The sequence below is a fragment of the Canis lupus genome, chromosome 21 (genome assembly GCF_011100685.1).
Source record: "Canis lupus familiaris isolate Mischka breed German Shepherd chromosome 21, alternate assembly UU_Cfam_GSD_1.0, whole genome shotgun sequence".
Lineage (NCBI taxonomy): Eukaryota > Metazoa > Chordata > Mammalia > Carnivora > Canidae > Canis > Canis lupus.
This window is the reverse complement of record NC_049242.1, coordinates 5,246,753-5,274,004: the sequence shown is the minus strand read 5'-3', so window position 1 is coordinate 5,274,004 and position 27,252 is coordinate 5,246,753. Positions and strand designations below refer to the sequence as shown.

General features: G+C 37.3%; 1 protein-coding gene and 1 long non-coding RNA gene across 9 annotated transcripts in view; one reads left to right on the top strand and one right to left on the bottom strand.

The window, feature by feature from the left end:
- Window positions 1-484, bottom strand: part of MTMR2 (myotubularin related protein 2) — a 121,711-nt gene extending 121,227 nt beyond the window's left edge. For 3 of the 5 annotated variants that reach the window (XM_038568233.1, XM_038568234.1, XM_038568231.1), the window contains exon 1: window positions 237-388. Coding sequence is in view for 2 of the 5 variants with exons in the window: in XM_038568230.1 (XP_038424158.1) it covers window positions 237-316 (80 nt within the window). In the remaining 3 variants the exon portion in view is untranslated. Of the gene's footprint in view, window positions 1-236 lie in introns of all 5 variants that reach the window. The other 2 variants (XM_038568230.1, XM_038568229.1) reach the window with 2 other exon arrangements.
- Window positions 484-27,229, top strand: LOC106560166. 4 transcript variants are annotated; one of them, XR_005375421.1, is made up of 5 exons: window positions 484-640; window positions 1,082-1,262; window positions 16,109-16,287; window positions 26,192-26,307; window positions 26,644-27,229. It is a non-coding gene; the product is annotated as an uncharacterized LOC106560166 (long non-coding RNA). The 4 variants fall into 4 exon arrangements; XR_005375422.1 differs by having other exon boundaries at window positions 26,192-26,850; window positions 27,020-27,229; XR_005375423.1 differs by lacking the exon at window positions 26,192-26,307.
- The last annotated feature ends 23 nt before the right edge of the window (window positions 27,230-27,252 follow it).

Below are 27,252 nucleotides of genomic sequence, written 5' to 3'. Positions count from 1 at the left end.
GTAGAGGCGCCGGTGAAGCAGCAATGAGTGTTCACCTTCCCTTCTCCCCAGCCTGCAAACCCCAGAGGGGGAGGAAGAAGTGGCTCCCAGGTCCCAGGAGAGGAATTTCGGCGCAGCCATCAGGAAGCAGAGTCGGGAGCTGGGGCCCCCCCGCGGGTCCAGGCCCCTCTCCATCCCTCTCGGGCTCCGGGCGCTGGGCGCTGGGCGCTGGGCGGGGCCCGGGGCATCCCGGTTACCTGGACAGAGAGTCCACGCTGGGCGGCCGTGCTGCGGCCGGCTGGGAGCCAAGACTCTCGCAGCTCGAGCTCTTCTCCATGGCGCGGCGGGGACAGCGGGACGCAAAGGCTGAAGCGACCTCCGCGGCAGCGGAGCGGGAGGAGCGGAGGGCGGAGTGCGCCGGGCAGGGGCCGCGGTCAGGCCAGCGCCGGCCCGGGAGGGAGACCGGAAGCGGCCATGTTCCCCCAGCCTGCACCGCGCCGGGGGCCGCCGAGGAGCGCGAGGAGCGCGAGGACCCCGGGGCTGCCGCCGACTGCGGCCGACGCCCTGCGCTCGCTGCGTGCGCTCCTGCGCCCCCGCGCTGCCCCGAGGGTCGGGGGACCCCTGGGAGGAGGAGGATGGCAGGAGGCAAAGAGAGGACTAAGTGCATACCAGGGGCAGGGGTCCTGGGGCTGCGGGTACCTGGGCCCGGGATGCCGGGAAACACGCGGCAGTGACCCGGCGCGGGCGGCGGGGGCCGTGGGGGGGGGGGGGGCGACCCCGGAGGACGGCGGCCCCGGGGGGTGCGGGGGCGGGGCGGGGGCGGCAGGAGAGGGCGCGCAGGGCCACGTGAGGGGGTGAGCTACTGGAGATGGCCAAGGTCGCCAGGTTTGGGGCTGGAAATAATCATTATTAATTAAATAGTGGTTAAAAGTTCCTTTAGCCGGTCAGACATGATTTCAGAACCCCCCTGTGCCCGTCACTGGCGGCGTAACCCAAGGCATTGAACACCCTCTTTCTTATCTGTTAAATAGGAAAATCATATCTTCCCAGATTAGGTGAGTGAATACATGTAAGATGCTTAAAACACTATTTGTCCCCAAAGTTCACAGCAGCAATGTCCACAATAGCCAAACTGAGGAAGGAGCCACGATGTCCGTCGACGGACGCATGGATAAAGAGGATGCGGTCCATGTGTACGTGGAATACTGCTCAGCCCTCAGGAGGGAGGACACCCGCCATCTGCTTCGGCGCGGATGCACCTGGAGGGTATTATGCTGAGTGAAGTAAGTCAGTCGGAGGAGGACAATCAGTGTACGGTTTCACTCATGGGGGAATATAACAAATAGTGAGAGGGATTACAAGGGAAAGGAGGGGAACCGAGTGGGAAAAATCAGAGAGGGGGACAAACCACGAGAGACTCCTGACTCGCAAACAGTTGCAGAAGAGGAGGTGGAGGAATGGGGGGACTGAGGCGCGCCCTTGACGGGACGAGCACGGGGTGTTACACTGTATGTCGGCAAATTGAATTTAAATAAAATGTTGGAAAAACAGTTATCGGCACATAGTAAGCACTCAGATATTAGCTGTTAGTAGTCCTCCCTACTTTGTGAGGGTTGTTAGGATGTGCTGCATTAAGGTGTATAAACAGTAATACAGCTTCAAAAATGGCGGCTGTGGGACAGGAACCTGAGAAGTGGCTGGCATGACAAAGGTAGTGGAGAAAGTATAGGACGGGTAGGAAAAAAATTAATGCTCCTCATTCCCCCACCAGCCCGGCATTGCAGAAAGTGCACTAGAAAAGCAGAAATGTTTGGTCCTACTATGATTTGAGGTCTGTGTGGTCTGTGAGTGTGCAGGGGCAAAGCACTTTGTCATTAGTCCGTTGTACAAACAAGGAGGTGTGGAAGAGGAAAATGGGAACTGATAAATATGCAAAGAGAATTAGATGCATCTACTATTGAATGTGGCAGTGTTGGATAGGGGACAAATTTTAGCAATCTTTCCCTGCCCTCTTGAATTCCCCTGCGGAGCAGGAAGGGAGGGTAGAGAGATAGAGCTGTGATAAGAGAATAGGAATTGGGTGAAGGGGAAATGCTTCTGCTGATAATTTTCTGTTATGGAAGACACAGGAAGGACAGAAGAAAAATATAAAGGAATTTTTCTGATTGAGACCAAATCGCAGTGTATGAAGTATAAAATGATGCTAAGATTATTTCTGTAAAAAGAAAAAAAGTGTATTAAAAAAAACACTTCTTGCTAGAATAGAGTGATGTTCATTTAAACTAGATTTAATTCATACTGACAACCGATGTTTTAAGAAAATCTTTAAAGTATAGGGCCAGTGAAATATTAACGTGCAAGTACATTCCCCAAAAGAACAACCTAACCTAGTTGTGTTCAGCGTACTTATTAAAATAAAATGTTTTTAAACACAAAAGCTTTTGCTTTTCCATTTTCCAGCTTGGCAAGGATCGGATGGCAGCTGATAGTTTTTATTTATATGATTTTTAAAGAGTCCTTTAACTGTACTCCTCTAATAAGCAAAGAGAATAGGCAGTTAGAAACATTTAACAAGCATAAACATCTACAATGATTCATAAAAGAATTTGCTTATTGATTCCTGGTTTCTACCTGGCTTCCAAAATGCTGACTCACTGTCACCTGATACTCTAACGTGGATTTTTCTAAGCTAAGTTTGGTGAAGATGGATGAATCCTTGAATGGGAGACCCAAGCACTGTCTACAGCCCCGTTTTTTTCTAGAACTATGATAATAGAGCACTTGAAACCATCTGCCTGATGAGGTAATAATTTGTATATGAATCTCTCTGGTAATTAATAAAGAACAGTACTGTGGGGCACCTGGCTGGTTCATTTGGTAGAGTGTGTGACTTTTGGTCTTGGGGTTGTGAGTTGGAGTCTCATGTTAGATGCTGGGATTACTTAAAAATCTTAAAAAAAAAAAAATAATAATGTTAGTGTAGAGATTTTAGAATCAGACAAATTTGAATCGGGCCCTGATTCTATCATGTACTTGCCCTGTGATTTCAATTAAGTTGCTTCTCCAACAACTGTTTTCTCACCTCTGAAATGGGAATAAAAATATCCACATAATGGATTGTTTTTCCCAATACAGAGTTTGCACAGTAGGATCTCAGTAAATGGATCTGATGCTATTGTTATTTTTTCTTCCTCTGAACTTACTGCTTTACTTCTAAATATTAAAGCAGTAATTTCTGAGAGTGAGCAACAAGCAAAGAATACTTGAATCTCAGCTAAAAGTTAAATGATTAGTACTGAATTATTTTTCTGACATTGGCTACTGTGTCCTATATCCAAGAGAAATTCCCTTGATTAGAAATCCCCTTCAACTCAGTTTTCTTATCTTTTAAAAGAACACTTTAGCCTATCCCAGGTCTTCAGAAACTATTGCTAAAATTAAACTACAGTGTAGGTTCATCTTGTAGCTGAGGCACAGGTGTGCAGGAGCACCTGGCTCCAGGGAGCCCATACAGACCAGGTGCAGCCACTCCCACCTGACAAAATCCAAAGGCAGTGAAACTAATGGTGGTGAAACAAGGAAGGAATTTATTTCAGTGAGGTCAACACGGGGAAGACAGCAAATTATCCTCTCAGCTGTCTCTAAAGTGCTGAAAATACTTCCAGATTTATACAAGGAAAATGTGTGACCAAGGTCCGTGGGTATGTGCAGGTGGGCAGTAAAGGTTAAATTGATCATTATTGTGGAGTCAGTCATGGGCAGTCTTACTGGCTCAGGGAAGCTCTTTCTGCTTGAGGTGCTAGTTTCAGTTCCCATCAGGAGATGCTTTGCTCACAGGGTTTTGTTTTTTTTTTTTTTTTTTTTAAGGACTTATTTATTCCTGAGAGACACAGAGGGAGAGGGGCAGAGACAGAGAGGGAAAAGCAGGCTCCCTGTGGGGAGCCCAATGCAGGACTCAATCCCAGGAACCCAGGATCATGACCTGAGCGAAAGGCAGACGTCTAACCACTGAGCCACTCAGGCACCCCTGCCCACAGGGTCTTTTGCCTGAATTAAGAAATAAGCCAGAAAGAACTTCATTAATTAAAAGGTATAGACTGAGATCAAAATGTCAGTAGTTGAAGTCCTCTTTCAATCCCTCCTATTAAATGGTTAACTTGAAACCTTTCCAAAAGTAATTTTCTTGTTTGAAATCTAGGCCAGTGTTTCTCAGATTATCTGCAGAGAGAACCAGTGTTTTGTTTTTAATTTCTAAGCATCAACGAATGCTTCTTAAAATACAAGAAAATTTAATTACTAAATAAATGAAACTTAAGTAAAAACTGAACATATGCAAAATACAAGGCCAATTTTCTTTGTATTTAATAGATATAAAACGACTTCATAAAAATTGGACAAAAGTTTCTAAATAGATATTCTCAGTTCTGTTCTCATCTCATCGTGGACAGGCAATAAATAGTTCATGGACAAGCACTGATTGGCAAACCACAATTTGACTAGTGCTGACTTGGATCTATAGGTTTGTTGCCTATCAGCTTATCAAGGGATGTTTATTAGACAATCTGAGAAAGAATAAGGAAATAAACTTCTCTTATGAAAGTAAAATGGTGGTTAGGGATGGACAAGTAGAGGGAAAATTCTCTTAAACACACATGCCAAAAACATAAACCTTAGGTCAAGCAAGCATAATTCCTTTGGGAGTGGGGAGGGAGGGGTAGAGGAAAAGGGGGTATCTTAATCTCCATGCCCAGCACAAAGCCAGATGCAGGACTTAATGTCATGACCCTGAGATCATGACCTGAGCCACCAAAATCAAGAGTCAGATGCTTAACCAACTGAGCCACCAGGCATCCCCAGCCCCTTTTTTAAGTAGGCTCCATGCTGGGCATGGACTAATGCCCAAGGCTTGACCTAATGACTCAGGCTTGAGTTATTAGTTAATAACTCTGAGATGGAGACCTGAGCCGAAACCAAGAGTCTGATGCTTAACCAACTGAGTCACTCAGGCACCCAAAGCATGTATATTTCTTATAATTAATTGTTTATGTGCAAAGTTTTAATTTTTTGATGACTTTGGTGTGGAGAGTTCCAATTCCAGTATGGAGAAGTAAACTTCTAACAGATTGACCTTTCCACAGATAATAACTGGAAACTCCAGACGGTAAAACAACAACCTGAGGAGTCCAGAGAATAGACAGAAGTACACAGAATCAAAATGCATATGAAGTGATCAACACAGCATTTCCCACTTTGAGTGACTTTGACCTATGAACAAACAAAAATTGCGGTGTGGTAACAAGATAGCAAAAACTCACACAGAAAGTCTTTCTGGCCTGAGAATAAGGGAGGAATTCCAGAAATGGAGAATCAGAGAACTCTAAACTCTGTTTATAAATTCAGACAATCTCTGGCTATGCACTAATTCAATTTGAATAACAAAGACAGAATGCAAATAGTTCAGATCAAAGAACTCAAAGTAGAATATACTCCTACTCTTTCAGATAAAAGAACTGAAGCGAGATTTGACCTGTTACTCACTATACACAGGACAAAATTTTCAATTTGTTTAAAACTAACTTAATTTCTTGCTAAACAAAAGCATCACCACTTTATAGAGAAATAAAACAGAATCCAGAGACTCCAAAACAATGTTCATAATATCAAGGACAGGGATCCCTGGGTGGCGCAGCGGTTTGGCGCCTGCCTTTGGCCCAGGGCGCGATCCTGGAGACCCGGGATCGAATCCCCATCAGGCTCCCGGTGCATGGAGCCTGCTTCTCCCTCTGCCTGTGTCTCTGCCTCTCTCTCTCTCTCTGTGACTATCATAAATAAAAAAAAAAAAAAAAAAAAACATAATATCAAGGACAAAATTTAGACTTACTTGGCATAAAAACTGTTAGGAAAATGGGATGTATTCTTAAAGGAAAAGATAATAAAGAGATGACACAGGTGTTGAAATTATCAGACAATGGCTCAAAAGCAACTAATATAACTGTTCAATGATGCAAAGGAAAATATACTATAATAAGTGAAAAGATAGTAAAATTCAGCAGGGGAATAATATACATTAAGAAGATCAAAATAAAAACTTTAGGAAAAGTACAGTACTTAAGTAAAAAGATTTACTATTGTATCTGAATTAATATTCAGATATACAGTATAGTATATCTATACTAGACAACTCTATACATCACCCAGTGTTCATCATGATAATAGCACTCATTCATCCCCCCACCAACCCTCTTCTCTGGTAACTGTCAGTTTGTTCTGTGCAGTTAGGAGTCTGTTTTTTCGGTTTGCCTCTTTTTTTCTCTGTTCATTTCTTTTTTTAAGATTTATTTATTTATTCATGCAAGAGAGAGAGAGAGAGACAGGCTCCCTGCAGGGAACCCAATGTGGGACTTGATCCCTGGACCTGGACCTGGACCTGGATCTGGATCCAGGATCACGCCCTGAGCCAAAGGCAGATGCTCAACCGCTGAGCCACCCAGGTGTCTCTCTTTTGTTTCTTAAATTCCACAAATGAGTGAAATTATATGGTACTTGTCTTTGGCTGCCTTATTTCACTTACCATTATACTCTCTAGGTCCATCCATGTTGTTGCAAGATTTCATTCTTTTTATGGCTGAGTAATACTCTATTGCATAGATAAATCTTTTTTTAAAGATGTATTTATTTGCAAGAAAGAGTGGGGTGGGAGGGCAGAGGGTGAGAGAATCCTCAAGCTGACATGACACCCTGCTGAGCATGGAGCCTGACACAGGGCTTAATCTCAGGACCCCACAATCATACCCTGAGCCAAAATCAAGAGTCAGAGGTTTATGGACTGAGACTCTCAGATGTCCCTAAATACCATATCTTCTTTATCCATTCATTCACTAATAGACTACTTGGGCTGCTTCAATAATTTGGCTATTGTAGATAAAGCTGCAATAAACAAAAAGGTGCATATACCTTTATAAATTAGTGTCTTTGTATTCTTTGGGTAAATACCCAGTGGAATTGCTGGGTCATAAAGTAATTCTGCATTTTTAATTTTTTGAAGAACTTCCATACTGTTTTCCACCATGGCTATACCAGTTTCCATTTTCACCAATAGTGCATGAATGTCCTTTTTCTACCCATCCTTGCCAACACTTATTGTTTCTTGTATTTTTTATTTTAGCCATTCTGACAGGTGTGAGGTGATATCTCACTGTGGTTTTGATTTGCGTTTCCCTGACGATGAGTGATGTTGAGTATCTTTTCATGTGTCTGTTGGCCATCTGGGTGTCTTCTTTGGGGAAATGTCTGTCCATGTCTTCTGCCTGTTTTTAAATTGGACTCTTTGGGTGTTTATATATTCTTTATGTATTTTGGATATAAACCCTTTATTGGATATGTCATTTGCAAATATCTTCTCCCACTCTATAGGCTGTCTTTTAGTTTTTTTGGTGTTTCCTTTCTGGTGCAGAAGCATTTTATTTCAATGTGGTCCCAATAGTCTATTTTTGCTTTTATTTCCCTTTCCTAAAGAGACGTATCTAGAAAAATATTGTTACAGATGATGTCAGAGAAATTGCTACCTGTGTTCTCTTTTAGGATTTTTATGACAGCAGGTCTCACATTTAGGTCTTTAACCCATTTTGAGTTTAATTTTATGTATGGTATAAGAAAGTAATTCAGTTTCATTCTTTTGCATATTGCTACCCAGTTTTCCCAACACTATTTGTTGGAAAGACTTTTTCCCATTGCATACTCTTGCATTATTTATTGATAATTAATTGACCATATAATTGCAGGTTTAGTCCTGCGCTCTGTATACTATTTTGTTGATCTATGTGTCTATTTTTGTGGCCAGTACCGTACTGGTTTGATTACTACAGTTTTGTAGTGTATTTTGAAATCTAGGATTGTGTTACCTCCAGTTTTGTTCTTCTTTTTCAAGACTGCTTTGGATATTTGGGGTCTTTTATCATTCCATACAAATTTTAGGATTATTTACTCTAGTTCTGTGAAAAAAGCTGTTGGCATTTTGATAGTGATTACATTAAATCTGTAGATTGCTGGGACACCTGGGTGGCTCAGTGGTTGAGCGTCTGCCTTTGGCTCAAGGCATGATCCTGGCATCCCAGAATCGAGTCCCACATCCATGCAGGAAGCCTGCTTCTCTCTTTGCCTGTGTCTGCCCCCCTCCCTCTGTGTCTCTCATGAATAAATACATAAATAAAAATATTTTAAAAATCTGTAGATTTCTTTAGGTAGTATGATATTTTAACAATATTTGTTCTTCCCATCCATAAACACTGAATATATTTTCATTTGTTCATGTCATCTTCAATTTCTTTTCTTATTATTTTAGTTTTCAGAGTAGAGATCTTTCACCTCCTTGGTTAAGTTTATTCCTAGGTATTTTATTATTCCTGAAGCAAATGTAAGTGAGTTTGATTTTTTTTTATTTCTTTTTCTGCTACTTCATTATTAGTGTATAGAAACATAACAGATTTTTGTATATTGGTTTTGTATCCTGCCACCTTACTGAATTCATTTATCAGTTCTAGAAGTTTTTGATGGAATCTTTAGGGTTTTCTATATATAGTTTCATGACACCTACAAATATTTCTATTAGTGAAAATAATAAGCTATACTTCTTCCTTACCAAGTTGAGATGCCTTTTATTTCTTTCTGTTGTCTGATTGCTAGGACTTTCAGTACTATGTCAAATAAAAGTTGTAAGAGTGAAGGTACCTAGCTGGCTCAGTTGGTAAAGCATGTGACTCTTGATCTCAGTGTTGTAAATTCAAGCCCCATGTTGGGTGTAGAGTTTACTTTAAAAAAATAAAATCTTAAAAAGAAAAAAAAGAGTGAACATCTTCATTTTGTTCCTGACCTTAGGGGAAATGCTCTCAGTTTTTCACCATCGAGTATGATGTTCACTGTGGGTTTTTCATATATGGCCTTTCTTATGTTGAGGTATGTTCTCTCAAAACCTATTTTTGGGGGTGCCTGGGTGGCTCAATCAGTTATGCATCTGCCCTTGGCTTGGGTCATGATCTCAAGATCCTGGAATTGAGCCTTATTTTGGGCTCCCTGCTCAGTGAGGAGTCTGCTTTTCCCTCTACCTTTCCTCCTTCTCATGTTCTCTCTCTCTCTCTTTCTTTCTCTCTCTCTCTAATAAATAACATCTTGAAAAAACCCACCTACTTTGTTAAGGGGTTTTTATCATGAATAAATGTACTTTGTCAAATGCTTTTTCTGTGTATATTGAAATAATATTATGGTTTTTATCCTTTCTCTCGATGTGATGTATCATGTTGATTGATTTGTAAATGTTGAACCACTCTTGCATCCCAGGAATAAATCCCACTTGATAATTGTGAATGATGTTTTAATGTATTGTTGGGTTTACATTGCTAATATTTTGTTGAGGATTTTTGAGTGTATGTTCATCGAAGATACTGGCCTGAAGTTCTTTTTTTTTTTTTTTTTTGTGCCTTTATCTGGTTTTAGTATCAGGGTAATGCTGGCCTCATAGAATGAATTTGAAGCTTTCCTTCCTCTTCTATATTTTGGAATAGTTTGAGAAGAATAGGTATTTACTGTTTTTGGGAAAATTCAGCTGTGAAACCATCTGGTCCAGGACTTTTGTTTGTCGGGAGTTTTTTGATTACTGATTCAATTTCATTACTAAAAATTTATTTAAATTTTCTGTTTCTTCCTGATTAAGTTTTCAGAGGTTATATGTTTCTAGGAATGTATACATTTCTTCTAGGTTGTCCCATTTATTGGCATATGATTGTTCATAATTTCTCTTATAATGATTCGTAGTTCTGTGGTGTCAGTTGTTATTTCTTCTTTTTCATTTCTGATTTTCATTTGAGTTATATCTGTTTTTCTGTATGACTCCATCTAAAGGTTATCAATTTAGTTGATCTTTTAAAAGAACCAGCTCCTGATTTCATTAATCTGTTCTATTATTTTTTTTAGTTTCTATTTCACTTATTTCTGCTCTGATCTTTGTTGTTTCCTTCCTTCTACTGGTTAGGAGTTTTATTTGTTTTTCTTTTTCTAACTCCTTTAGGTGTAAGGTTAGGTTGTTTATTTGAGATTTTACTTGGTTCTTGAAATAGGCCTGTATTGCTATAAACTTCCCTCTTAGAACAGCATGAGATGCCTTCATTCTGAAGAGCAGAAAGTTCATGCATATATAGTAAGTTCCAGGCACTTTTGCAAGGTAGAAAATAAGCATCAGGCCAGCATCAAGAAAATGCAATGATTTCCTGGATATGATACCAAAAGCACAGACAACAAAAACAAAATTAGATAAATGAGACTACATCAAACTTAAAACATTTGTGCTTCAAAGGACACAAACAATAGAGTGAAAAGACAATTGATGAAATGGGAGAAAATATTTGCAAATCAATATATTAGACAAAAAGACATGTATCTACAATACATAAAGAATACTTACTATTCAACAAAAAAAATCAAATAACCATATTAGAAAACAGACAAAGGACTTGGATAGAAACTTCTGCAAAGATGGTAAACAAATGGCCAATAAGCATAAGAAAAGGTGCTCAACATCACTAATCATTGGAAAAATGCAAATTAAAACCATAACCGAATACCCCTTGACAACCATTGGTATGACTGCTATCAAATCTCCCCCAAATAAGAAGATTGGTAAAGATATGGAGACATTGGAATCCTGTGTACTGTTAGTGAGATTGTTAAATAGTGCAACTGGTATGGAAAACAATGTTTGAGGCTCCTCAAAAAAACTAAAAATAGAACTACCATATGATTCAGCATTCTACTTTAGAGTATATATGCAAAAAAACTTAAAGCAGGGTCTCAAAGTGTTATTTGCCCATCTATGTTCATAGCAGCACTGTGGTTCAAGAGGTGGAAGTAACCCAGATGACCATCAACAGATGAATGGATAAACAAAATGTGGGTTATGTATTCGATGGAATATTATTAAAAAGAAAGAATTCTTTTTTTTTTAATATTTTATTTATTTATCCATGAGAGGTACACAGAGAGAGAGAGAGAGAGGCAGAGACACAGGCAGAGGGAGAAGCAGGCTCCACACAGGGAGCCCAATGTTGAACTCGATCCCAGGTCTCCAGAATCACACCCTGGGCTGAAGGTGGCACTAAACCACTGAGCCACCAGGGCTGCACAAGAAAGAGAATTCTATCATATGTTACAATATGGATTAACCTTGGGACATTATGAAATGAAATAAGCCAGTCACAAAAAGACAAATACCATATAATTCCATTTATATGAGGTAATTAAAGTAGTTAAACTCTTAAAAATAAAGAGTAGAATGGTGGTTTCCAGAGGTGGCAGGGAAAAAAGAGAGTTCCTGTTCAATGGGTATAGAGTTTCAGTTTTACAGGATGAAAAAGTTTCTGGAGATCTATTGCACAACAAAGTGAATATAGTTAATATCACTATACTGTACACTTAAAAGTGATTAAGATAGTAAATCTTAGGTACTTTATACTCCGAAAATGAATAAATAAAAATATAACTATCATATGATCCAACAATTCCACTTCTGAATCCAAAAGAATTGGAAGCATGTTCATTATTTAATTTTATGATATTAATCAGAAGTTGCACACCTGAATTCAGCTCTCATGTGATTGGCTAGGACTTAGTCACGGGCCACCACTGAGAGAAGCTTGGAAATACAATGTGTAGGTGTGTGCCTATATTCATTTCCTGTTGCTGTGTAGTAAATTATCATCAATTTAAGATCCTAACATGAAACATATTTATTATCAAAGTTTCTGTGAATCAGGCATCTTGGCATGATTTCACTGGTACTCTGCTCAGGATCTCATCAGGCTGAAATCAAGGTGTTGGCCAGGCTGTGTTCTCATCTGGGGGCTTGACTGGAAGAATCTATTTCCAAGATAATTCAGATTGTTGCAAAATCCCTCCATCTTAACTGTGTAATGTGATCTAGTCACATGAGTGAAATCCCATCACATTCACAAGTCCTGCTACACACAGGGGGAGGGAAATATACAGGGCATGTATAATTTTTGATAAGAAAGAATTTCTTACTACTACATAGCTATTCAAGATCTCTCAGACACACTGTTAAACAAAAACAAAAAAAATTGTTAAGTAAAATATATTTGCTTGATATGTATTTCAAAAACAATACATTTAAATTCATGAATATAAATGCATATTAATAGATCTTCAAGAACAAGTATCAAATTAGCAATCATTATCATCTCTTGGAAAGGAAAATTGGTTGCATTGAGGAAGGTAAGTATGAAATGAAATTTTAACTTTCTCCTCTATATATGTTATAAACTTTTAATATCAAGCATATATTTATTAAATTGAAAAGTAATGAAAGTAAAGAAATAACGGTATTATAAAGATACCTCTAGGGGATCCCTGGGTGGCGCAGCGGTTTAGCGCCTGCCTTTGGCCCAGGGCGCGATCCTGGAGACCCAGGATCAAATCCCACATCGGGCTCCCGGTGCATGGAGCCTGCTTCTCCCTCTACCTATGTCTCTGCCTCTCTCTCTCTCTCTCTGTGTGTGACTATCATAAATAAATAAAAATTTTTAAAAAAGATACCTTTAAATAATCTTTAATAATAATCATTAAATAATGTAAAACATTATACCAAACAATTTTCAAAGCTTTTTTATATTACATTATCTTTGTATTGATTGTATATATACTCCTTATATACAATTTTGTCATACTTTGTCTTTACAACAATCTGTTAGGTAGGTAAGTAGGTAATATTACCTTCACTTTATAGTTAAGGAAATATTCTTGAGTAATTTGCCATACTTTGTTTTATTATATATTTTTTAAAGATTATTTATTTATTTATTTATTTATTTATTTATGAGAGAGAGAGGCAGAGACACGGGAGGAGGGAGAAGGAGGCTCCATGCCGGGAGCTCGACATGGGACTCGATCCCGGGACTCCAGGATTGCGCCCTGGGCCAAAGGTAGGCGCTAAACCGCTAAGCCACCCAGGGATCCCCTGTTTTATTGTATTTAATGAAAATCCAGTCTTTCCTAATCATGAGATAGAGGCAATCTAATGAGTCTGTTATATAAGTGGAGTTTATAAGTGTTCATACACAAAAGATAGGCATATGGCTTTAGTGCATTCTGCAGGGTTTTTGAAGTTATATCAATGCCATAGACTGATAATTTTCAAGAAAACTAAGAAAATTAGAATGATCTTGGGGATCATGATATAATTAAGTAAATAAAATGTAAATGCACTTTATAAACAATATAATGCTATGCAAATAGTAATTATTAGAGTGGCATTTGTTAAGTAGCAGATGGCTCAACAGGACTACAAAAACCTGAGCAGAATCCTGACTTTAATACTTCCTACATGTGGGAATTTAGAGCAGTTATCCTCTCTGAGATCCTATAAAATGAATCTCAGATTCATTGTTCACCCTCATCTTCCTCTATCATGTGAATATGTCTGCAGACACATTCATACAGGAATGTGAGATTTAAGTGAGATGATATATGCAAAAGCATCTAGGTTGGCACCTGGCATGTTATACACGTTCTACTGATGATAGTTCTATATAATTCATTAAAAGAATAAAGAAACACAGTACAAGTGAAAGGAAAACAGATCAAAGAGCAGAAACAGGATTGCTGGGATTTGGGCAATAATTAAAGACCTAGCAACTAGTTTTTTTTATTGATCTTGGGAACGTGTTAAGCAATCAATAGACTGAACTATCTGAAAATACATTTTAAAAAAATCTCTGTATCTGAATCTATTAATCTCATATTTTCAGATAATATCTCTATGATTGTAATTTAATCTAGCAACTGTCACTTTTACATTGAGTAAGTTAAATTGTCAGTTTGATCACAGTTTCTAAACTACACATCTGTGGACATGTTGCCTTCCATTTTTGATTCATTAAAATTACTTTTGCAATTCATGGCATTTTCATGACTGCTTGATATATTACCTCAGGCATTGGGAAGCAGAAAAAAGATTTCTGGCATCTTGGGAAGGATGAATTTGTCCTGGAGGAGATTACATCTTGATGTATTATTATTGAATCTCCTGGAAAATGTTGTATGAGCTGTCCAGCTTTGGTACCTGTTTTCAATGTCTACTGTTAAGTATCTAATGTATATCACATTCATGTGGCATGAGTTGCTTATACTTTCAAGGTCATCTACAGCATTTCTGCTCCAACTCCTAGTAACATAGGGGATGTCTGAGAACAACCACCTCTTCCTGACTTTAAATAAAGTTTGTGTTTGGGACTGGAAATTAATCAGAAACCTACTTGTTTTCACTTAGGGCTGTAATCACTTTGAAACATTGAGATTTGAAGATAAAATTGAGGCAAAATAACCTGAAGTCTCTCTTTGCCTTTTTCTCTCTTGTCTGAGCCAGGAGATTTTGACATCTATTTGCTAACAACTTTTCTATCCTTATGTTAATGTTCTCATACCTCCTTCAGATCTTTGTTCAAGTGTCTCCTCAGGGTGCCTGGATGGTTCAGTTGGTCAAGTGTCAAACCCTTGGTTTCAGCTCAGTTCATGATCTCAGGGTTATGAGATTGAATCCTATGTCTCGCTCTGCGCTCAGTGGGGTGTCTGCTGGAGATTCTCTTTCTCTCCCTCTGCCCTTCCTCTACTCTCTCTCTATATATAAAATAAATAAGTACATCTTTAAAAAATAGTAAAATAAAATGTATGTTCATTTCTTTGCAATGCTTTCACATGATTCATGATTTATAATACCCTTATAGTTCAAGATATAACAGCTATGCAGTACAACAGAAATGAAAAAACTAACAACATTCTTTGTACTACCCAAATAGAGATCTTCAAATCTCTAGGTCTAAATTCCAAAGTTTGGATTCTACCATCACGATGCTGTTGTTCATATACTCTGGAAGACATAAGACAAATTAAACACTGACTTTTTTTTTTAATTGAGAAGTGAAGTAATAGGAAATCTCAAAAGACAGTGACATGCTTAGAATTAATTTAATGACACAGAAGAAACACCACCCAAACACCCCCAGCATTTCAGGGCCACAGTTTCAAAATATGGATAATTTATATATGTGTTTCCAGGTCAGCAAAGTTTACATAAGAGAAACTTGCTTAAATGAAATTGAGGGGGAAAAAAGTGACAAGTACAAACAAGGTGGAGGGAGGTTAATTGTGAAGTGTGCTTTCAGAAGGAGTTGTACAAGGCCAAATCTTTTTATTTAAACTCTTGGAATACAATTTCAGGTTTAATAAATGTATTCCCTACTGAAACCAAATTCATTAGTAATATTCAAACAGGTCTAAACTGATGGCAATAAATAAACAAACAAACTGATGCAATAGACTTAAACAACCCAAACTAAAAAGAGAAAAAAATAAGGGACTTTGACTTAAAAATCCATGTTTGCTCCAGAATAAAGAAATTCACTGGATAGTTGGCCTCTTCATCCACATTTTATTTTTATAAATATTTATCAAAGCCCTACCTTTTTCACAAAGGTTGTAAGGTGGCTTACGATAAAAGATCTGTGAAATTAAAACAAACAAAATGACAAAATTGGCCAAAAAGTTATCCAAAAAGAACCTTCAATAACCTTAAAAATTCCTCTTAAATAAACTTTAGATTTGGCCCTAAACCTTTGGCAGCCGTACCTAAAAGTAAACACATAATTAGCTATATCATTCTCATTATCATAAAGGAAGAATCATCGGAGTTTTTCAGAAGAGACAACTGTTTTTGTATAACACTGAATTATACAAGAAATATCTCACTGAAATTTTATATAAAGGATATAAAGTGGTTCATAAAATAACATGCTCAACAGCATTTTTGTAGTAAGTGCAGTAGCTTGTTTTATATAACTATTTCTTGTAATAATTTTTAAAATAAAAATGGGTGACATGACAAGAAATAAGTACAAGTTCTTTTGGGAGCATTGAATACAGATACTCAGGGATAGGTCTGGGATGCTTCCTGGAGATGATACAGGAACTTGAGATGTATGGGTTAGCCAGGTGAAGAAAGAGAGGAAGGGCATTGCAACAGAGCAAATTATTTTTTTATTTTATTTTATTTTATTCATTTATTTGACAGAGATATTGAGAGAGCACAAACAAGGGGAGCAGAAGCAGAGAGACAGGGAGAAACAGACTCTCTGCCAAGCAGGGACCTTGATGTGGGGCTCAATCCCAGGACCTGGAGATCATGACCTGACCTGAAGGCAGATGTCCAACTGGCTGAGCCACCCAGATACCCCAGCAACAGAGCAAATTGTAAGTCAGTACCTTGCTCTTAGAGTACTCTGATGTTCATGTAGTTATGACATAATTAATGAGTAACTAAACAAAACATGCAGCCACTACCATTCTAGAAACTTCAACTGAGTAATCCCATCTCAAACTAAATTTGGCTTGGTTCCTATGAGAAGAGAACCAAAATTGGAAAATGCTATGTGTGGGTCACATAATATAATGTGCTTACAGCTGCCTTTCAAACCCCTGCAACACTCCTAAAATATGAAAAGGCCCTGAGATGGGTTTGGGAAAGCATGGAGTCCTCAAAAGAATACAAATTGGGTCCTTCTTTAGAGGATGGAGCTTCAAGTTTAGCTCACTCTGGTTCCCTCATTTGAAAACTTTAGTTTCTTGATATTATTATCTGAAGGTATCTGGTATTTTATAAGACAATATTCCCTAAACTTCTTTTAGTCTTTGTATCACTGTAGTCAGGCAAAGCAAACAAACAAGATAGGTGCTGATGTTGAAGAGAAATCTGTAAAACATCAAGCCTTTATTAATGATAACATATAAAGTATTTTGTATTACAAAGACCAATATATTAATGTTTGCATTTTGTAGAAACGTACACTCTTTTAAAGGCCAGCCAGAATGCAGTCTTTAGGTTAAATTATATAGGACAGCATTTGCTTCACCATACCATAGGATGTCAATTGGGGTTATGTGCAAAAGCTCAAGTAAATTAGGAAATTCCAGTGTTAAAAGTAAGTTAAACAGTTTTGTCTGCTACAGAAAAATTTCAAAACACCAATGTCTCATATACCTCTAAGAATGCATTCTGGTACTTTCCAACCTACTTTGACAATGGAAACCTTTGTTTGACAATATGGTGCAAAACCCCAATCTAGTAGTTCATGAGATACACTTTGGGAAACATAGTTTCAAGAGGAAGAATTATACATGGAGGTGGAAAATCTAGCTCTTTAACAAAGCCTCTATAGTCTTTGAATCCAATGGTGTCACTAACAGATTAATAGCAAGTATTCATAAAGTAGCCTCTAACTTTATATTGCAATGGGAAGAGAAGTGTCTTATCTTTGGAAAAATGTGGTAAATTAATGTTCTTTTTAACATCTGAACTTTCAAGAATGGAGTAGCACATCTTTTAACTTTAAAACTTAAGATAGTATGAACAAATTTCTTTGAGGTGAAATATGCCTTGATATGTTTTGAATTTTTTAAACAAAAGCAAATATTACTCATATGAAATGTTTTGTTTAGTAACTCACACCCAGTATCAGTTAAATGTGGCAATCCACATTTTTACCTATTTTTTGAGATATCAGTTTTCCTGTATGTCATAAAGAAAGCTCATGTCACTGCACCAATGCAAGTAAGTTCTTCCAAGAAAGAAAAACTACTTATGAAACATACCAATATTTCATGCTCCAGCTGAGACATCTGTGCACACAATTGACATTCAGAACTCCCTGGCACACATTATTTTATAAGCCTTTGCATATTTAGCTTTCAAACTCTATTATTATTGTATTTAAAAGAAGTGAAACTTTTTTTTTTTTCAAATATTATCCACTACCTTTGAAATGCTAAAGTGAGAGCCTTTGAAATGGGTTTTGGAAAAAATCAACATCATCATAGATATGTTACACTGGAAATGAATTCACTCAGTCACTGACCTTTAACAGCTCTGTTTCTTCTTATAACCTTTAATTTTAATATTTGCAACTGTATATAGTGTAGCTATAGTGCCTTCTCTATGAATACACTTTCTGGATTAGATAGGGATGCTGAATATTTTTCCATATTAAGTAGTCATCTGGATCGAATTGTCAAAATCTAATCCTCAGAACACGACTTTTATTGGTTTTGTGAAATGAACAAAGACATCTACTTTGACACACTCAGAGCAGGATTAAGACATCCTTCAAATCTCCTGATCATTCCAAAGATTAACCGGAAAAAAAAAAAATCATTGCTAACTTTAACCAAAAGACCAGATGTAGAATAATCTTCTATTTTTCCAGTGAATGTTGAAAGGCAGAATTATACAAATGGAGACACACATATACAAATGAGGTTTATATATCTCTCCTCTCTATATATATTTAACTTTTCTTCAGTGCTCTGAAAAGACATACTGCTTTCAAGTTAGTATGATGAATGAATAATGAGTAAAAACTACTATGAAGATTATGTTATATTCACTCGTTGGAGATAATCTTTCTTAATATTTAAGTTTAATATCTTCTCAGGAATAAAAGTTAGGAATCAAACTTATTTTTCCAGCATGCATAACCTGTATGCTGTTCTATTCTCACCTCCCATTAGTTCCTAAACAAAGCCCGACACAAATCAAAATGTTAGTTCATTTCCTTAATGTTTAATAAGAATAGGTGTCCTCCTATATAGTGTGAATAGAACTGACGGTCAGTTAATTTAAGAAAGAAAATAAAATTAGATTAACAAAAAATTACACATGTATACTACATGCATATAAATATGTAATACATACATTAAATATTTTAACTTAAAACATTAATTTAAACATTTTAATTTATAGCTTACTAAGTGCTTTCATTCAAAAATCTTTTGAGGTTAGTACCAAGGCGTTTCTTTTTAGTATGGTTTTGCTAATGGGAGGTCTCTGAAGTCTTTCTGGAGTGAATCACATGCATAATGTATCTTCTGCGATTTCAAGTTCTGATTTCATTAAAATGGAATGAAAACTCAAAACACTTTCAAAGCCATCCAAGTGCAAAATCTTTTAACTTAATGATAGATTGGTTGATTGATTGCAATTCCCCTTCCATCTTCCACATAGTAATATGACAGCATTTAAAAACTTTATTATGAAATATATCAAATACCTGAAGTGTAAATAAAAAAATATGTATAATTTAAGGAATAAACATAAAACAAACACTGGTGTATAACAACCAGGTTAAGAAATAGAATATTACCACACCCTAAGTGTCCTTTTTGTTAGCCTTTAGGCTTTTATGATAATCATTATCTCGTTTTTCTTTACAGTTTTCTGTCCCACATATATTGTTAAATAATATCTTTAGTTTTGCCTTTTAAGGTTTTTTTTTTTTTTTAAATAAATGGACTAGGGCTACAAGCATTTTTCTGTGACTTGTTTCTTCCCCTCAACATTTTGCTGGTGTGTTTAGCATTATTCCCTCCTACTGTAGTGTAGCATTCACTTTTATGACACTTCAGTTTACCCCTTCCACTGTTGGTAGACGTTTGGGTTTTGTTTTAGTTTTCTTCCCCCCAAAGTAGATCCGAAGACAGATTTGGCTGTAAGCAGCTTCGCTATGGGTTTCTTCTTGCTGGGACCTCTGAAAGTCACTGTGAAACACTTCAGTTTTCCGCACTAAAGGAGCAGGAAGCTGGAGCATTTATCCACCAATTCCTGTTCTAAATTGGTTAAAGGTCACCCCTAGGGCATTAACATCCTTCGGTTAATTTATAGCTTGTCCTACCTGTGGGTTGAGTACACTGAGGATGCCCCCAGGCAGAGATGGGCAGGAAGCCATCACCCTGCATTGAAAACTCTCCAGGATAGGTTAAGTGAATATGGGGGTGGGGGGCTTTTTAGATCTGCTATAATGTGCCCCTTGTACCACGGGGATCCACTCAATCCCTAGGTATGTTTACTCTATCCTGTCACTAATTCTTCAAGGTTCAAGATGCAGGTCCCTGGAAACGGGAAAAATAGTAAAAGACTTAACAATTGGTGGATTAATGGGTCAAAGTACAGTTCCTGCATTTGTAATTGGTCCTATAGCTGTAAGTAATGTGCACCCTGTCCTTTACCACTCGGTGTAGATTTTTCTTGGCATGCTAGAAATTTTCTTGGATGCTTGTTTGGTAGGATGACTTCATGCTTCATCTTTGAGGGAACTGAATTACGGGTTATCATACTTTTTTTCAAGACTAGATTGCTGCAGTTGTTCATGTGCTATTATCATTGGGCCTGGGAGCACCAACAGGTACCCTAGCAAACTTCTCTGCATTGGATAAAAAGTGTTATAATACAGAATTTTCCTGGCCAAGACATGTTATAATTTTCTATTTATTTGGCCTTCACATTTTTTTTAATTAAAATTTGTCAATGTTCTTTATGTAGGGCTTTATATAATACAGGATATATATATATATACACACACATATGTATGTATTATATATTATATATATATTAATGTTACTTATGTAGGGCTTTATATATATATCCTGTATTATATAATATGTATATAAATATCATCTAAGGTTTTTAAAATGTTTTTGATGTTATTATGAATGACATGGTTTTCAAGTCACACTTTTTAATAGTTGGTGGTGTATAAAAATTGCTTTTATGTACCAATTTAGTATTAAGAAAACTTGTTGGCTTCTTTGGGGGTTTTCTAAATGGGTAATCATATCCATTTGCGATTATTGAAATAATGTTTTGGCTCTTCTATGCAATTTTTATGAATTTTATTTCTTTTTCTTGTTTTACTGTGCTGTGTAGACTGAGTAGAAGTGATAACAGTAGGCATCTTTGTCTTATCCCTATCAATTTTTAAATATTAAACCAAACTTGAACTTCAGGGAGAGAACCAACTTAGTCACAATGTACTGTGTTTTTATATACTACTGAATCCAGTTGGCTAAAATTTGGTCTAGGATATTCAAAACTATGTTCATGAGTGTGGCTAGTCTGTCATTTCCTATCATGTGCTATCCCTAGGTCTTGTTTTGGTATCCAGGTTATGCCAGCTTTAAAAAATAAGTTGGAAAGTATTCCTTCCCTCTCAATTTTCTGGAAAATTTTGCATAAGACTGGACTTTACTATTCTATCATTATTGAGTCAAATGCTCCTGCTATGCTGCTTTGTCTTGCTGTTTTCCTGATGGCAAGATTTTGAACAAGTATCCGGATTACTTTAGCATTAACAGGTTATCCTGGTTCTCCGTTTTTTTCTTTTCTTTCTTTTTTTTTTTTAATTTTTATTTATTTATGATAGTCACAGAGAGAGAGAGAGGCAGAGACACAGGCAGAGGGAGAAGCAGGCTCCATGCACCGGGAGCCTGATGTGAGATTCGATCCCGGGTCTCCAGGATGGCGCCCTGGGCCAAAGGCAGGGCCAAACCGCTGCGTTACCCAGGGATCCCTCCATTTTTTTCTTGAGCCAGTTTTGGTGAGCTGTGTTTTGTGGTAATTCATCCATTACCTATAAATTTTCAAATTTATTGCCATAAGTTTATTCACAGAATCCTATTATCTGTTTAATCCTTAAAGTTTTAATATTTATGTTCCTCTCTAATTCCTAATACTGTTTTTTCCCCCCTTGGTCAGTCTCTCCAGTAGTTTGTTAATTTAAAGAATCAACTTTTGGCTTTGTTAATTCTCTCAATTATATATTTGTTTCTGTTCTTATTGTTTTTTCTATTTTTATTATTTACTTCTGCTTTCCTTAGATTTATCCTGCATTCTTTTTTTTTAAGTATTTTTATTTATTTATTTATTTATTCAGAAAGAGAGAGAGACTGAGAGGCAGAGACACAGGCAGAGGAAGAAGCAGGCTCCATGCAGGGAGCCTGAGGCGGGACTCGATTCTGGGTCTCCCGGATCAGACCCCGGGCTGCAGGCGGCGCTAAACCGCTGCGCCACCGGGGGTGCCCACTGCATTCTTTTTTTAATTCCTTAAGCTGGATTTTTAAAGTTCATTCTGAGCCTTTTTTTTTTTCCAACGAAAAGCAATTAAGTTGATAAATTTCTCTCCCAGAACTCCTTAAGCAGCATGCATGTTGTTATTGTTTAGTTACAAGTATTTTATATATTTTATTGCAGTTTTTTCATTGTCCCATAAGTTGTACAAGTGAGGTTTTTTTTTTTTAATTTCCAAGATTTTTTTATTTCCATTTTCCCCTCATTTTTAACTTCTTAATTTCCAGTTAATTTTCATGGAGTTTTCCAAGTCAACTTTTAAAATTCATTTCTAGCTTATGTAAATTGTAGTTAGGGAATAGGGTCCATACAATACCGGTCTTTTGAAATTTAATGAGGCCATTTTTTGGCATATAATGTTATCACTTTGCATGAATACACTATATGCTTAAAAAGAATGTTTATTCTCCATTCTCTAGGGACAATACTCAATTCATGGTGATATTTCTAAGCTTCTATTTATTTTTAGAAAATATATTAAATGTAGGTATTTTACAGATGTCTCTTATTTTCAGTCTATGAAGTTTTGTGTATCTTTTGCTGCCTGTAGCTTATGGTGGTTCTCCCTCATGGTGTCTTGTTTACTTATGTGTTTTGTGATTTTTGACAATGGATCTGATGCCGATTTTCTCTAAGTTTGTGGGGATTTTTTGAAGCCTCATAAGATCAATTGCATTTTTCCTTGTCTGTTTCCTGAAGGTGCACCCAACTGGGAGGAAGAGCATTTCAAATGAAATTCTATATGCAGATTTTATTGTTGTCTTTATTTTGGAATACACAAATTTTTATGAACAAAAATCCAAAGTCATACGAATGCTGACTTTTGGTTATATATTTTCAAGAAAGAAGTTTTTCTCTTTGTAACATGTCAGGATTTATTTCATTTCACCCCTACTCTGTGGGAGTACCAGTTTTTATAGGGGATCTTAGAATCCTTACCTTCAACATGCCTAGTCTGTACATCCTGTCCCCCACACCCTGTAAAGTTGCCACAACGCAGGTTCAACTTCTCCAGAGTTCAACAGAAACTGTGAGGGGCAAAGATGGCATTGATACTTGATTATGTCCAGGGATTCCTGGCTTTACTTCATTTCTGGGTATGGTATATGCATTACTTTGGTAGCAATTCACTGACCTATTTTTTAAATACCCCTGTATTGTTTTTCTTTCTAAAGTAGATTTATTGTGATTTAAATCACAGGTCACAAAATTTATTACTTTAATGTGTCCAATCAGTGATTTTTAGTATTTCCAGAGTTGTGCGACCATCACCAGACCACCACTATCTAATTTGGGGATATATTCTTCACTCCAAAAAGAACCCTTTACTCATTAGCAGTCATTCTCCTCACTCCCTACCACCAGCCCTAGACTATCACTAATTTACTTTCTATCTCTATGGGTTTGCCTCAGAACATTTCCTAGAAATCACATAACATGTTGTCTTTCGTGACTGCTTTCACTGAGCTAATGTTTTCTAGGTTCTTCAATGCTGTAACATATATTAGTACTTTGTTCTTTTCATTGCCAAATAATAATCCTTTATGATAATATTTTGTTAATCCATTTATCAATTGATGGACATTGAAATGTTTTGCTTTTGGCTATTATAACTAATGCTGCTATGAATATTCATGTATAAATTTTTGAGTGGATATGTGTTTTCACCAAATTTTATGTTTAACTTTTTGAGGCACTTCCAGACTGTTTTTCCAAATGGCTTTACCATTTTACTCTCCCACCAGCAGAATATGAAGGCTCCAATTCCTCTACATGCTTATCAATACTTGCTATTGTCTGTCTTTTTGATTATAGACATCCTAGTATGTGGGAAGTGATTTGCATTTCCCTAATGACTATAAATATTGAGCGTTTTTTCATGTGCTATTGGCCATTTGTATATCTTCTTTGGTGAAAAATCTATAAAGATTGCCCATTCTTAAATTGGGTTATTTATTTATTATTTGTTTGTTTGTTTGTTTGCTTTTGAGAGAGAGAGAGAGAGGAAGAAAGAGAGAATCCCAAGCAGACTCCATGCCCAGTGCAGAGCCCAAGGTGAGGCTTGATCTGAGCCAAAATCAAAAGTCAGACACCTAATCAACTGAGCCACCCACACACCCCAAAATTGGGTGGTCTTTTTATTATTAAGTTGTAACAATTCTTTATAAGTTTTAGATACAAGTCCCTTAACAGATTAACAGACATATGGTTTGCAATTCTTTTATCCCATTCTATGGGCTATTTTAGTGGTTAATTTTATGTGTAAACTTGACTGGGCCATAGGGTGCCCAGATTACACATTATTTTTGAATGTGTCTCTGGGTGCATTTCTGGTTGAGATTAGCAATTGAATCAGCGGACTCAAGGAAGATTGCCCTCCCCAGTGTGAGTGGGCCTCATTCAATCTGTTGAGAACCTGAATAGAACAGAAGAAGGAGGAAGGAGAATTCATCCCTTGCTGCTACTGCTGCTGCTTCTTTTGCCTCACTTCTTGACCTAGAACATCTCATCTTCTCTCACCCTTGAACTTAGATTCACATCATCATTCCCCTCGTTCTCAGGCCTTCAGGCTCAGACTGAGTTATAACACCAGCTTTCTTGGGTCTCCAGCTTGCAGATGGTACGTCATAGGCCTTCTCAGTTTCCGTAACTGCATGAAGTAATTTCTCATAATAAATCTCTCTCTGGAGATAGATGGATGGATAGATAGATAGATAGATAGATAGATAGATAGATAGATAGATAGATGATAGAGACATAGATATAAACATAGATAGAGATATATAGATATATCTCTTATTAGTTCTGTGAGACTTTTACTCTGGAGATCCCTAACACAGCTATCTTTTCATTTTATTTATTGATAGTGGCTTTGAATCACCAAAGTTCTTTATTTTATTGAAGTTCAATTTATCTGTTTTTGTTGTTACTTATGTTCTTGGTATCATATCTAAGAAATTATTGCTTAATCCAAGATCATAAAGATTTACATCTGATTTTTTTCTATGGCCTTTATATAGTTTTAGTTCTTAATTTAAGACTATGAACCATTCAAGTTTACTTTTGTATATGGTGTGAGATAGGGGTCTAATAGCATTCTTTTAGATGGATACCCACTCACTAGTCCTTGTATGATATTTGAAAAGGCTATTTTCCCTCTCTGAATTGTCTTGGCATTTTGTTGAAAATAATTTGACTATTAATGTTAGGGTTTATTTTTTGGAGTCTCAATTCTATCCTATGGGTCTTTATGTCAATGTTCATACCAGTACCACATGGTTTTTGTTTTTGTAGATTTTAGGAAGTCTTGAAATCTTCCTTCTTATTTTTAAGTCTAGCATTTTAGTTATTTTAGTCAAGAGAACCTTTCAGCATATTTCTCGTGCAATACTGCCATAAATCTAAATCCATCACTATTTATTCCTTTATTGATCGCAGAATGCCTTTAGTGAGAACTTCAAATAATTTAGCTTAGCTTTCTTTTCATTTCTAATAATCTATTTCATATATACAAAAAGACATTAAAAATATGTAGCAATCATGTAGTTTCCATCCAGTTTAGAAAATAACATAATTTAAGTCCCTGTATATACCTTTTCTTTCTTTCTTTTTAAGATTTTATTTACTTATGTATGAGAGACACAGAGCGAGAGAGAGACAGAGACACAGGTAGAGGGAGAAGCAGGCTCCATGCAGGGAGCCCGACGTGGGACTCAATCCCAGGACTCCAGGATCAGGCCCTGGGTCGAAGGCAGATGCTCAACCGCTGAGCCACCCAGGCGTCCCACACTTGGACTATTTAAAGTGGTTTTTTGTTTTCCTGACTAAAAAGCAGGGATACTTTTTTTGAAAAATTGAATTCTCAGTCCTCGGCTAAAATTATTGCACTCCAAGTCAAACAGATGGGAATCGCAGCAGGAGATATGATTGGAACTTGAGAACTCAAGTCTGATTTCTTAGGCTCCTCCCCAGTACCAATGTAATATACTCCCTGAGGAAGGGGTGATTATTCCCATTGTAAAATGCAGCTGACATGCATTCTGTGGAAATAGGGAGGCAGTTTTTAATACTTTTCCTCCCCAGATCATTGATTTGAAAGCCCAGAGACAAAATGGCCTTTATTCTTATTCTTAGTGGGAAGGAAGTGATCTGCACACATTAGTGTCTCTTTCAAATAGAACTCGTCATTACCTTTTTCAGTCTCCACGTGGATACATTGGGAATAGATAAACAATCTTTTGGCCTTGGATTGCTGGTTCATCTTGACCTGGCAGAAAAGTTTACCTCACCTACATGTGATGGAATAGGAGACAGATGTAAGTGGGTGTGATTTGGATTGCCTTCTTATGGGGAGGAGGTGAGTGCTTGGGTTATTAGTGACATTTTGAAATAGAAAATATGAGAAAAAGAGTGTGTGGAAGTAGAACAGCCAGAAAGGGACAATAGGCATTTGTGGTTTTACTTTACATCTCTCTCTCTCTCTCTCTGTCTTGCTCAATCTCTCCCCCCCTCCTGCTTTTCCTTCTTTTCCTTTCCTATTGCCCCCCCCCCCCGCCCCCCACAATAGCAACCTGATTTTCCATGGGGAATCACCTCCTTCCCACTCTTAGTTTGGTTTGGTTTGGTGTTAATCACACTAACTCTGCCTCCAGGGATTGGCATTTGAGAACACCAAATCTCCTTGGCCAAATCAAAGCTTGTTGAGATGCAAAGCTGGATTTTTTGAAAGGAAAGCATTCATTATTGTTTATGCTGGACTTGGAGCTGTGAGGATGTAAGCCTGGAGCTTTTAGCAACTGTCTTGCCACCTGGAGAGCTGGGCCTGTGGGAGAATGGAGTCAAGGTACAGGGAAGCAAAGGTGAGAAAAAGGAAAGAACCACAACCTCTGGGATTGGCTGTGCTATACCCAGAGCTACCTGGTAAATTTTTCAATTGTGTCAACCAGTGAATTCCTTTCTCTAAGCCTATTTGAAATGTTTTCTTTCCTTCCTTTTTTTCCTTCCTCTCTCTCTCCCTTTCACTGAAAGAACCCTAAATATCATAAAAAAGTATCTGTATACTCATGCATTTCCTGGAGCTAAAGATGACATAAGTTTGGTTAAAAGAGAACTTAAAATACTATTTACAAACAAACCCTCTTTTTTTAAGATTTTATTTTTTTTTAAGATTTTATTTATTTATTCATGAGAGAGAGAGAGAGAAAGAGAGACAGGAGGGAGAAGCAGGCTCCATGAAGGGAGCCCGACGTGGGACTCAATCC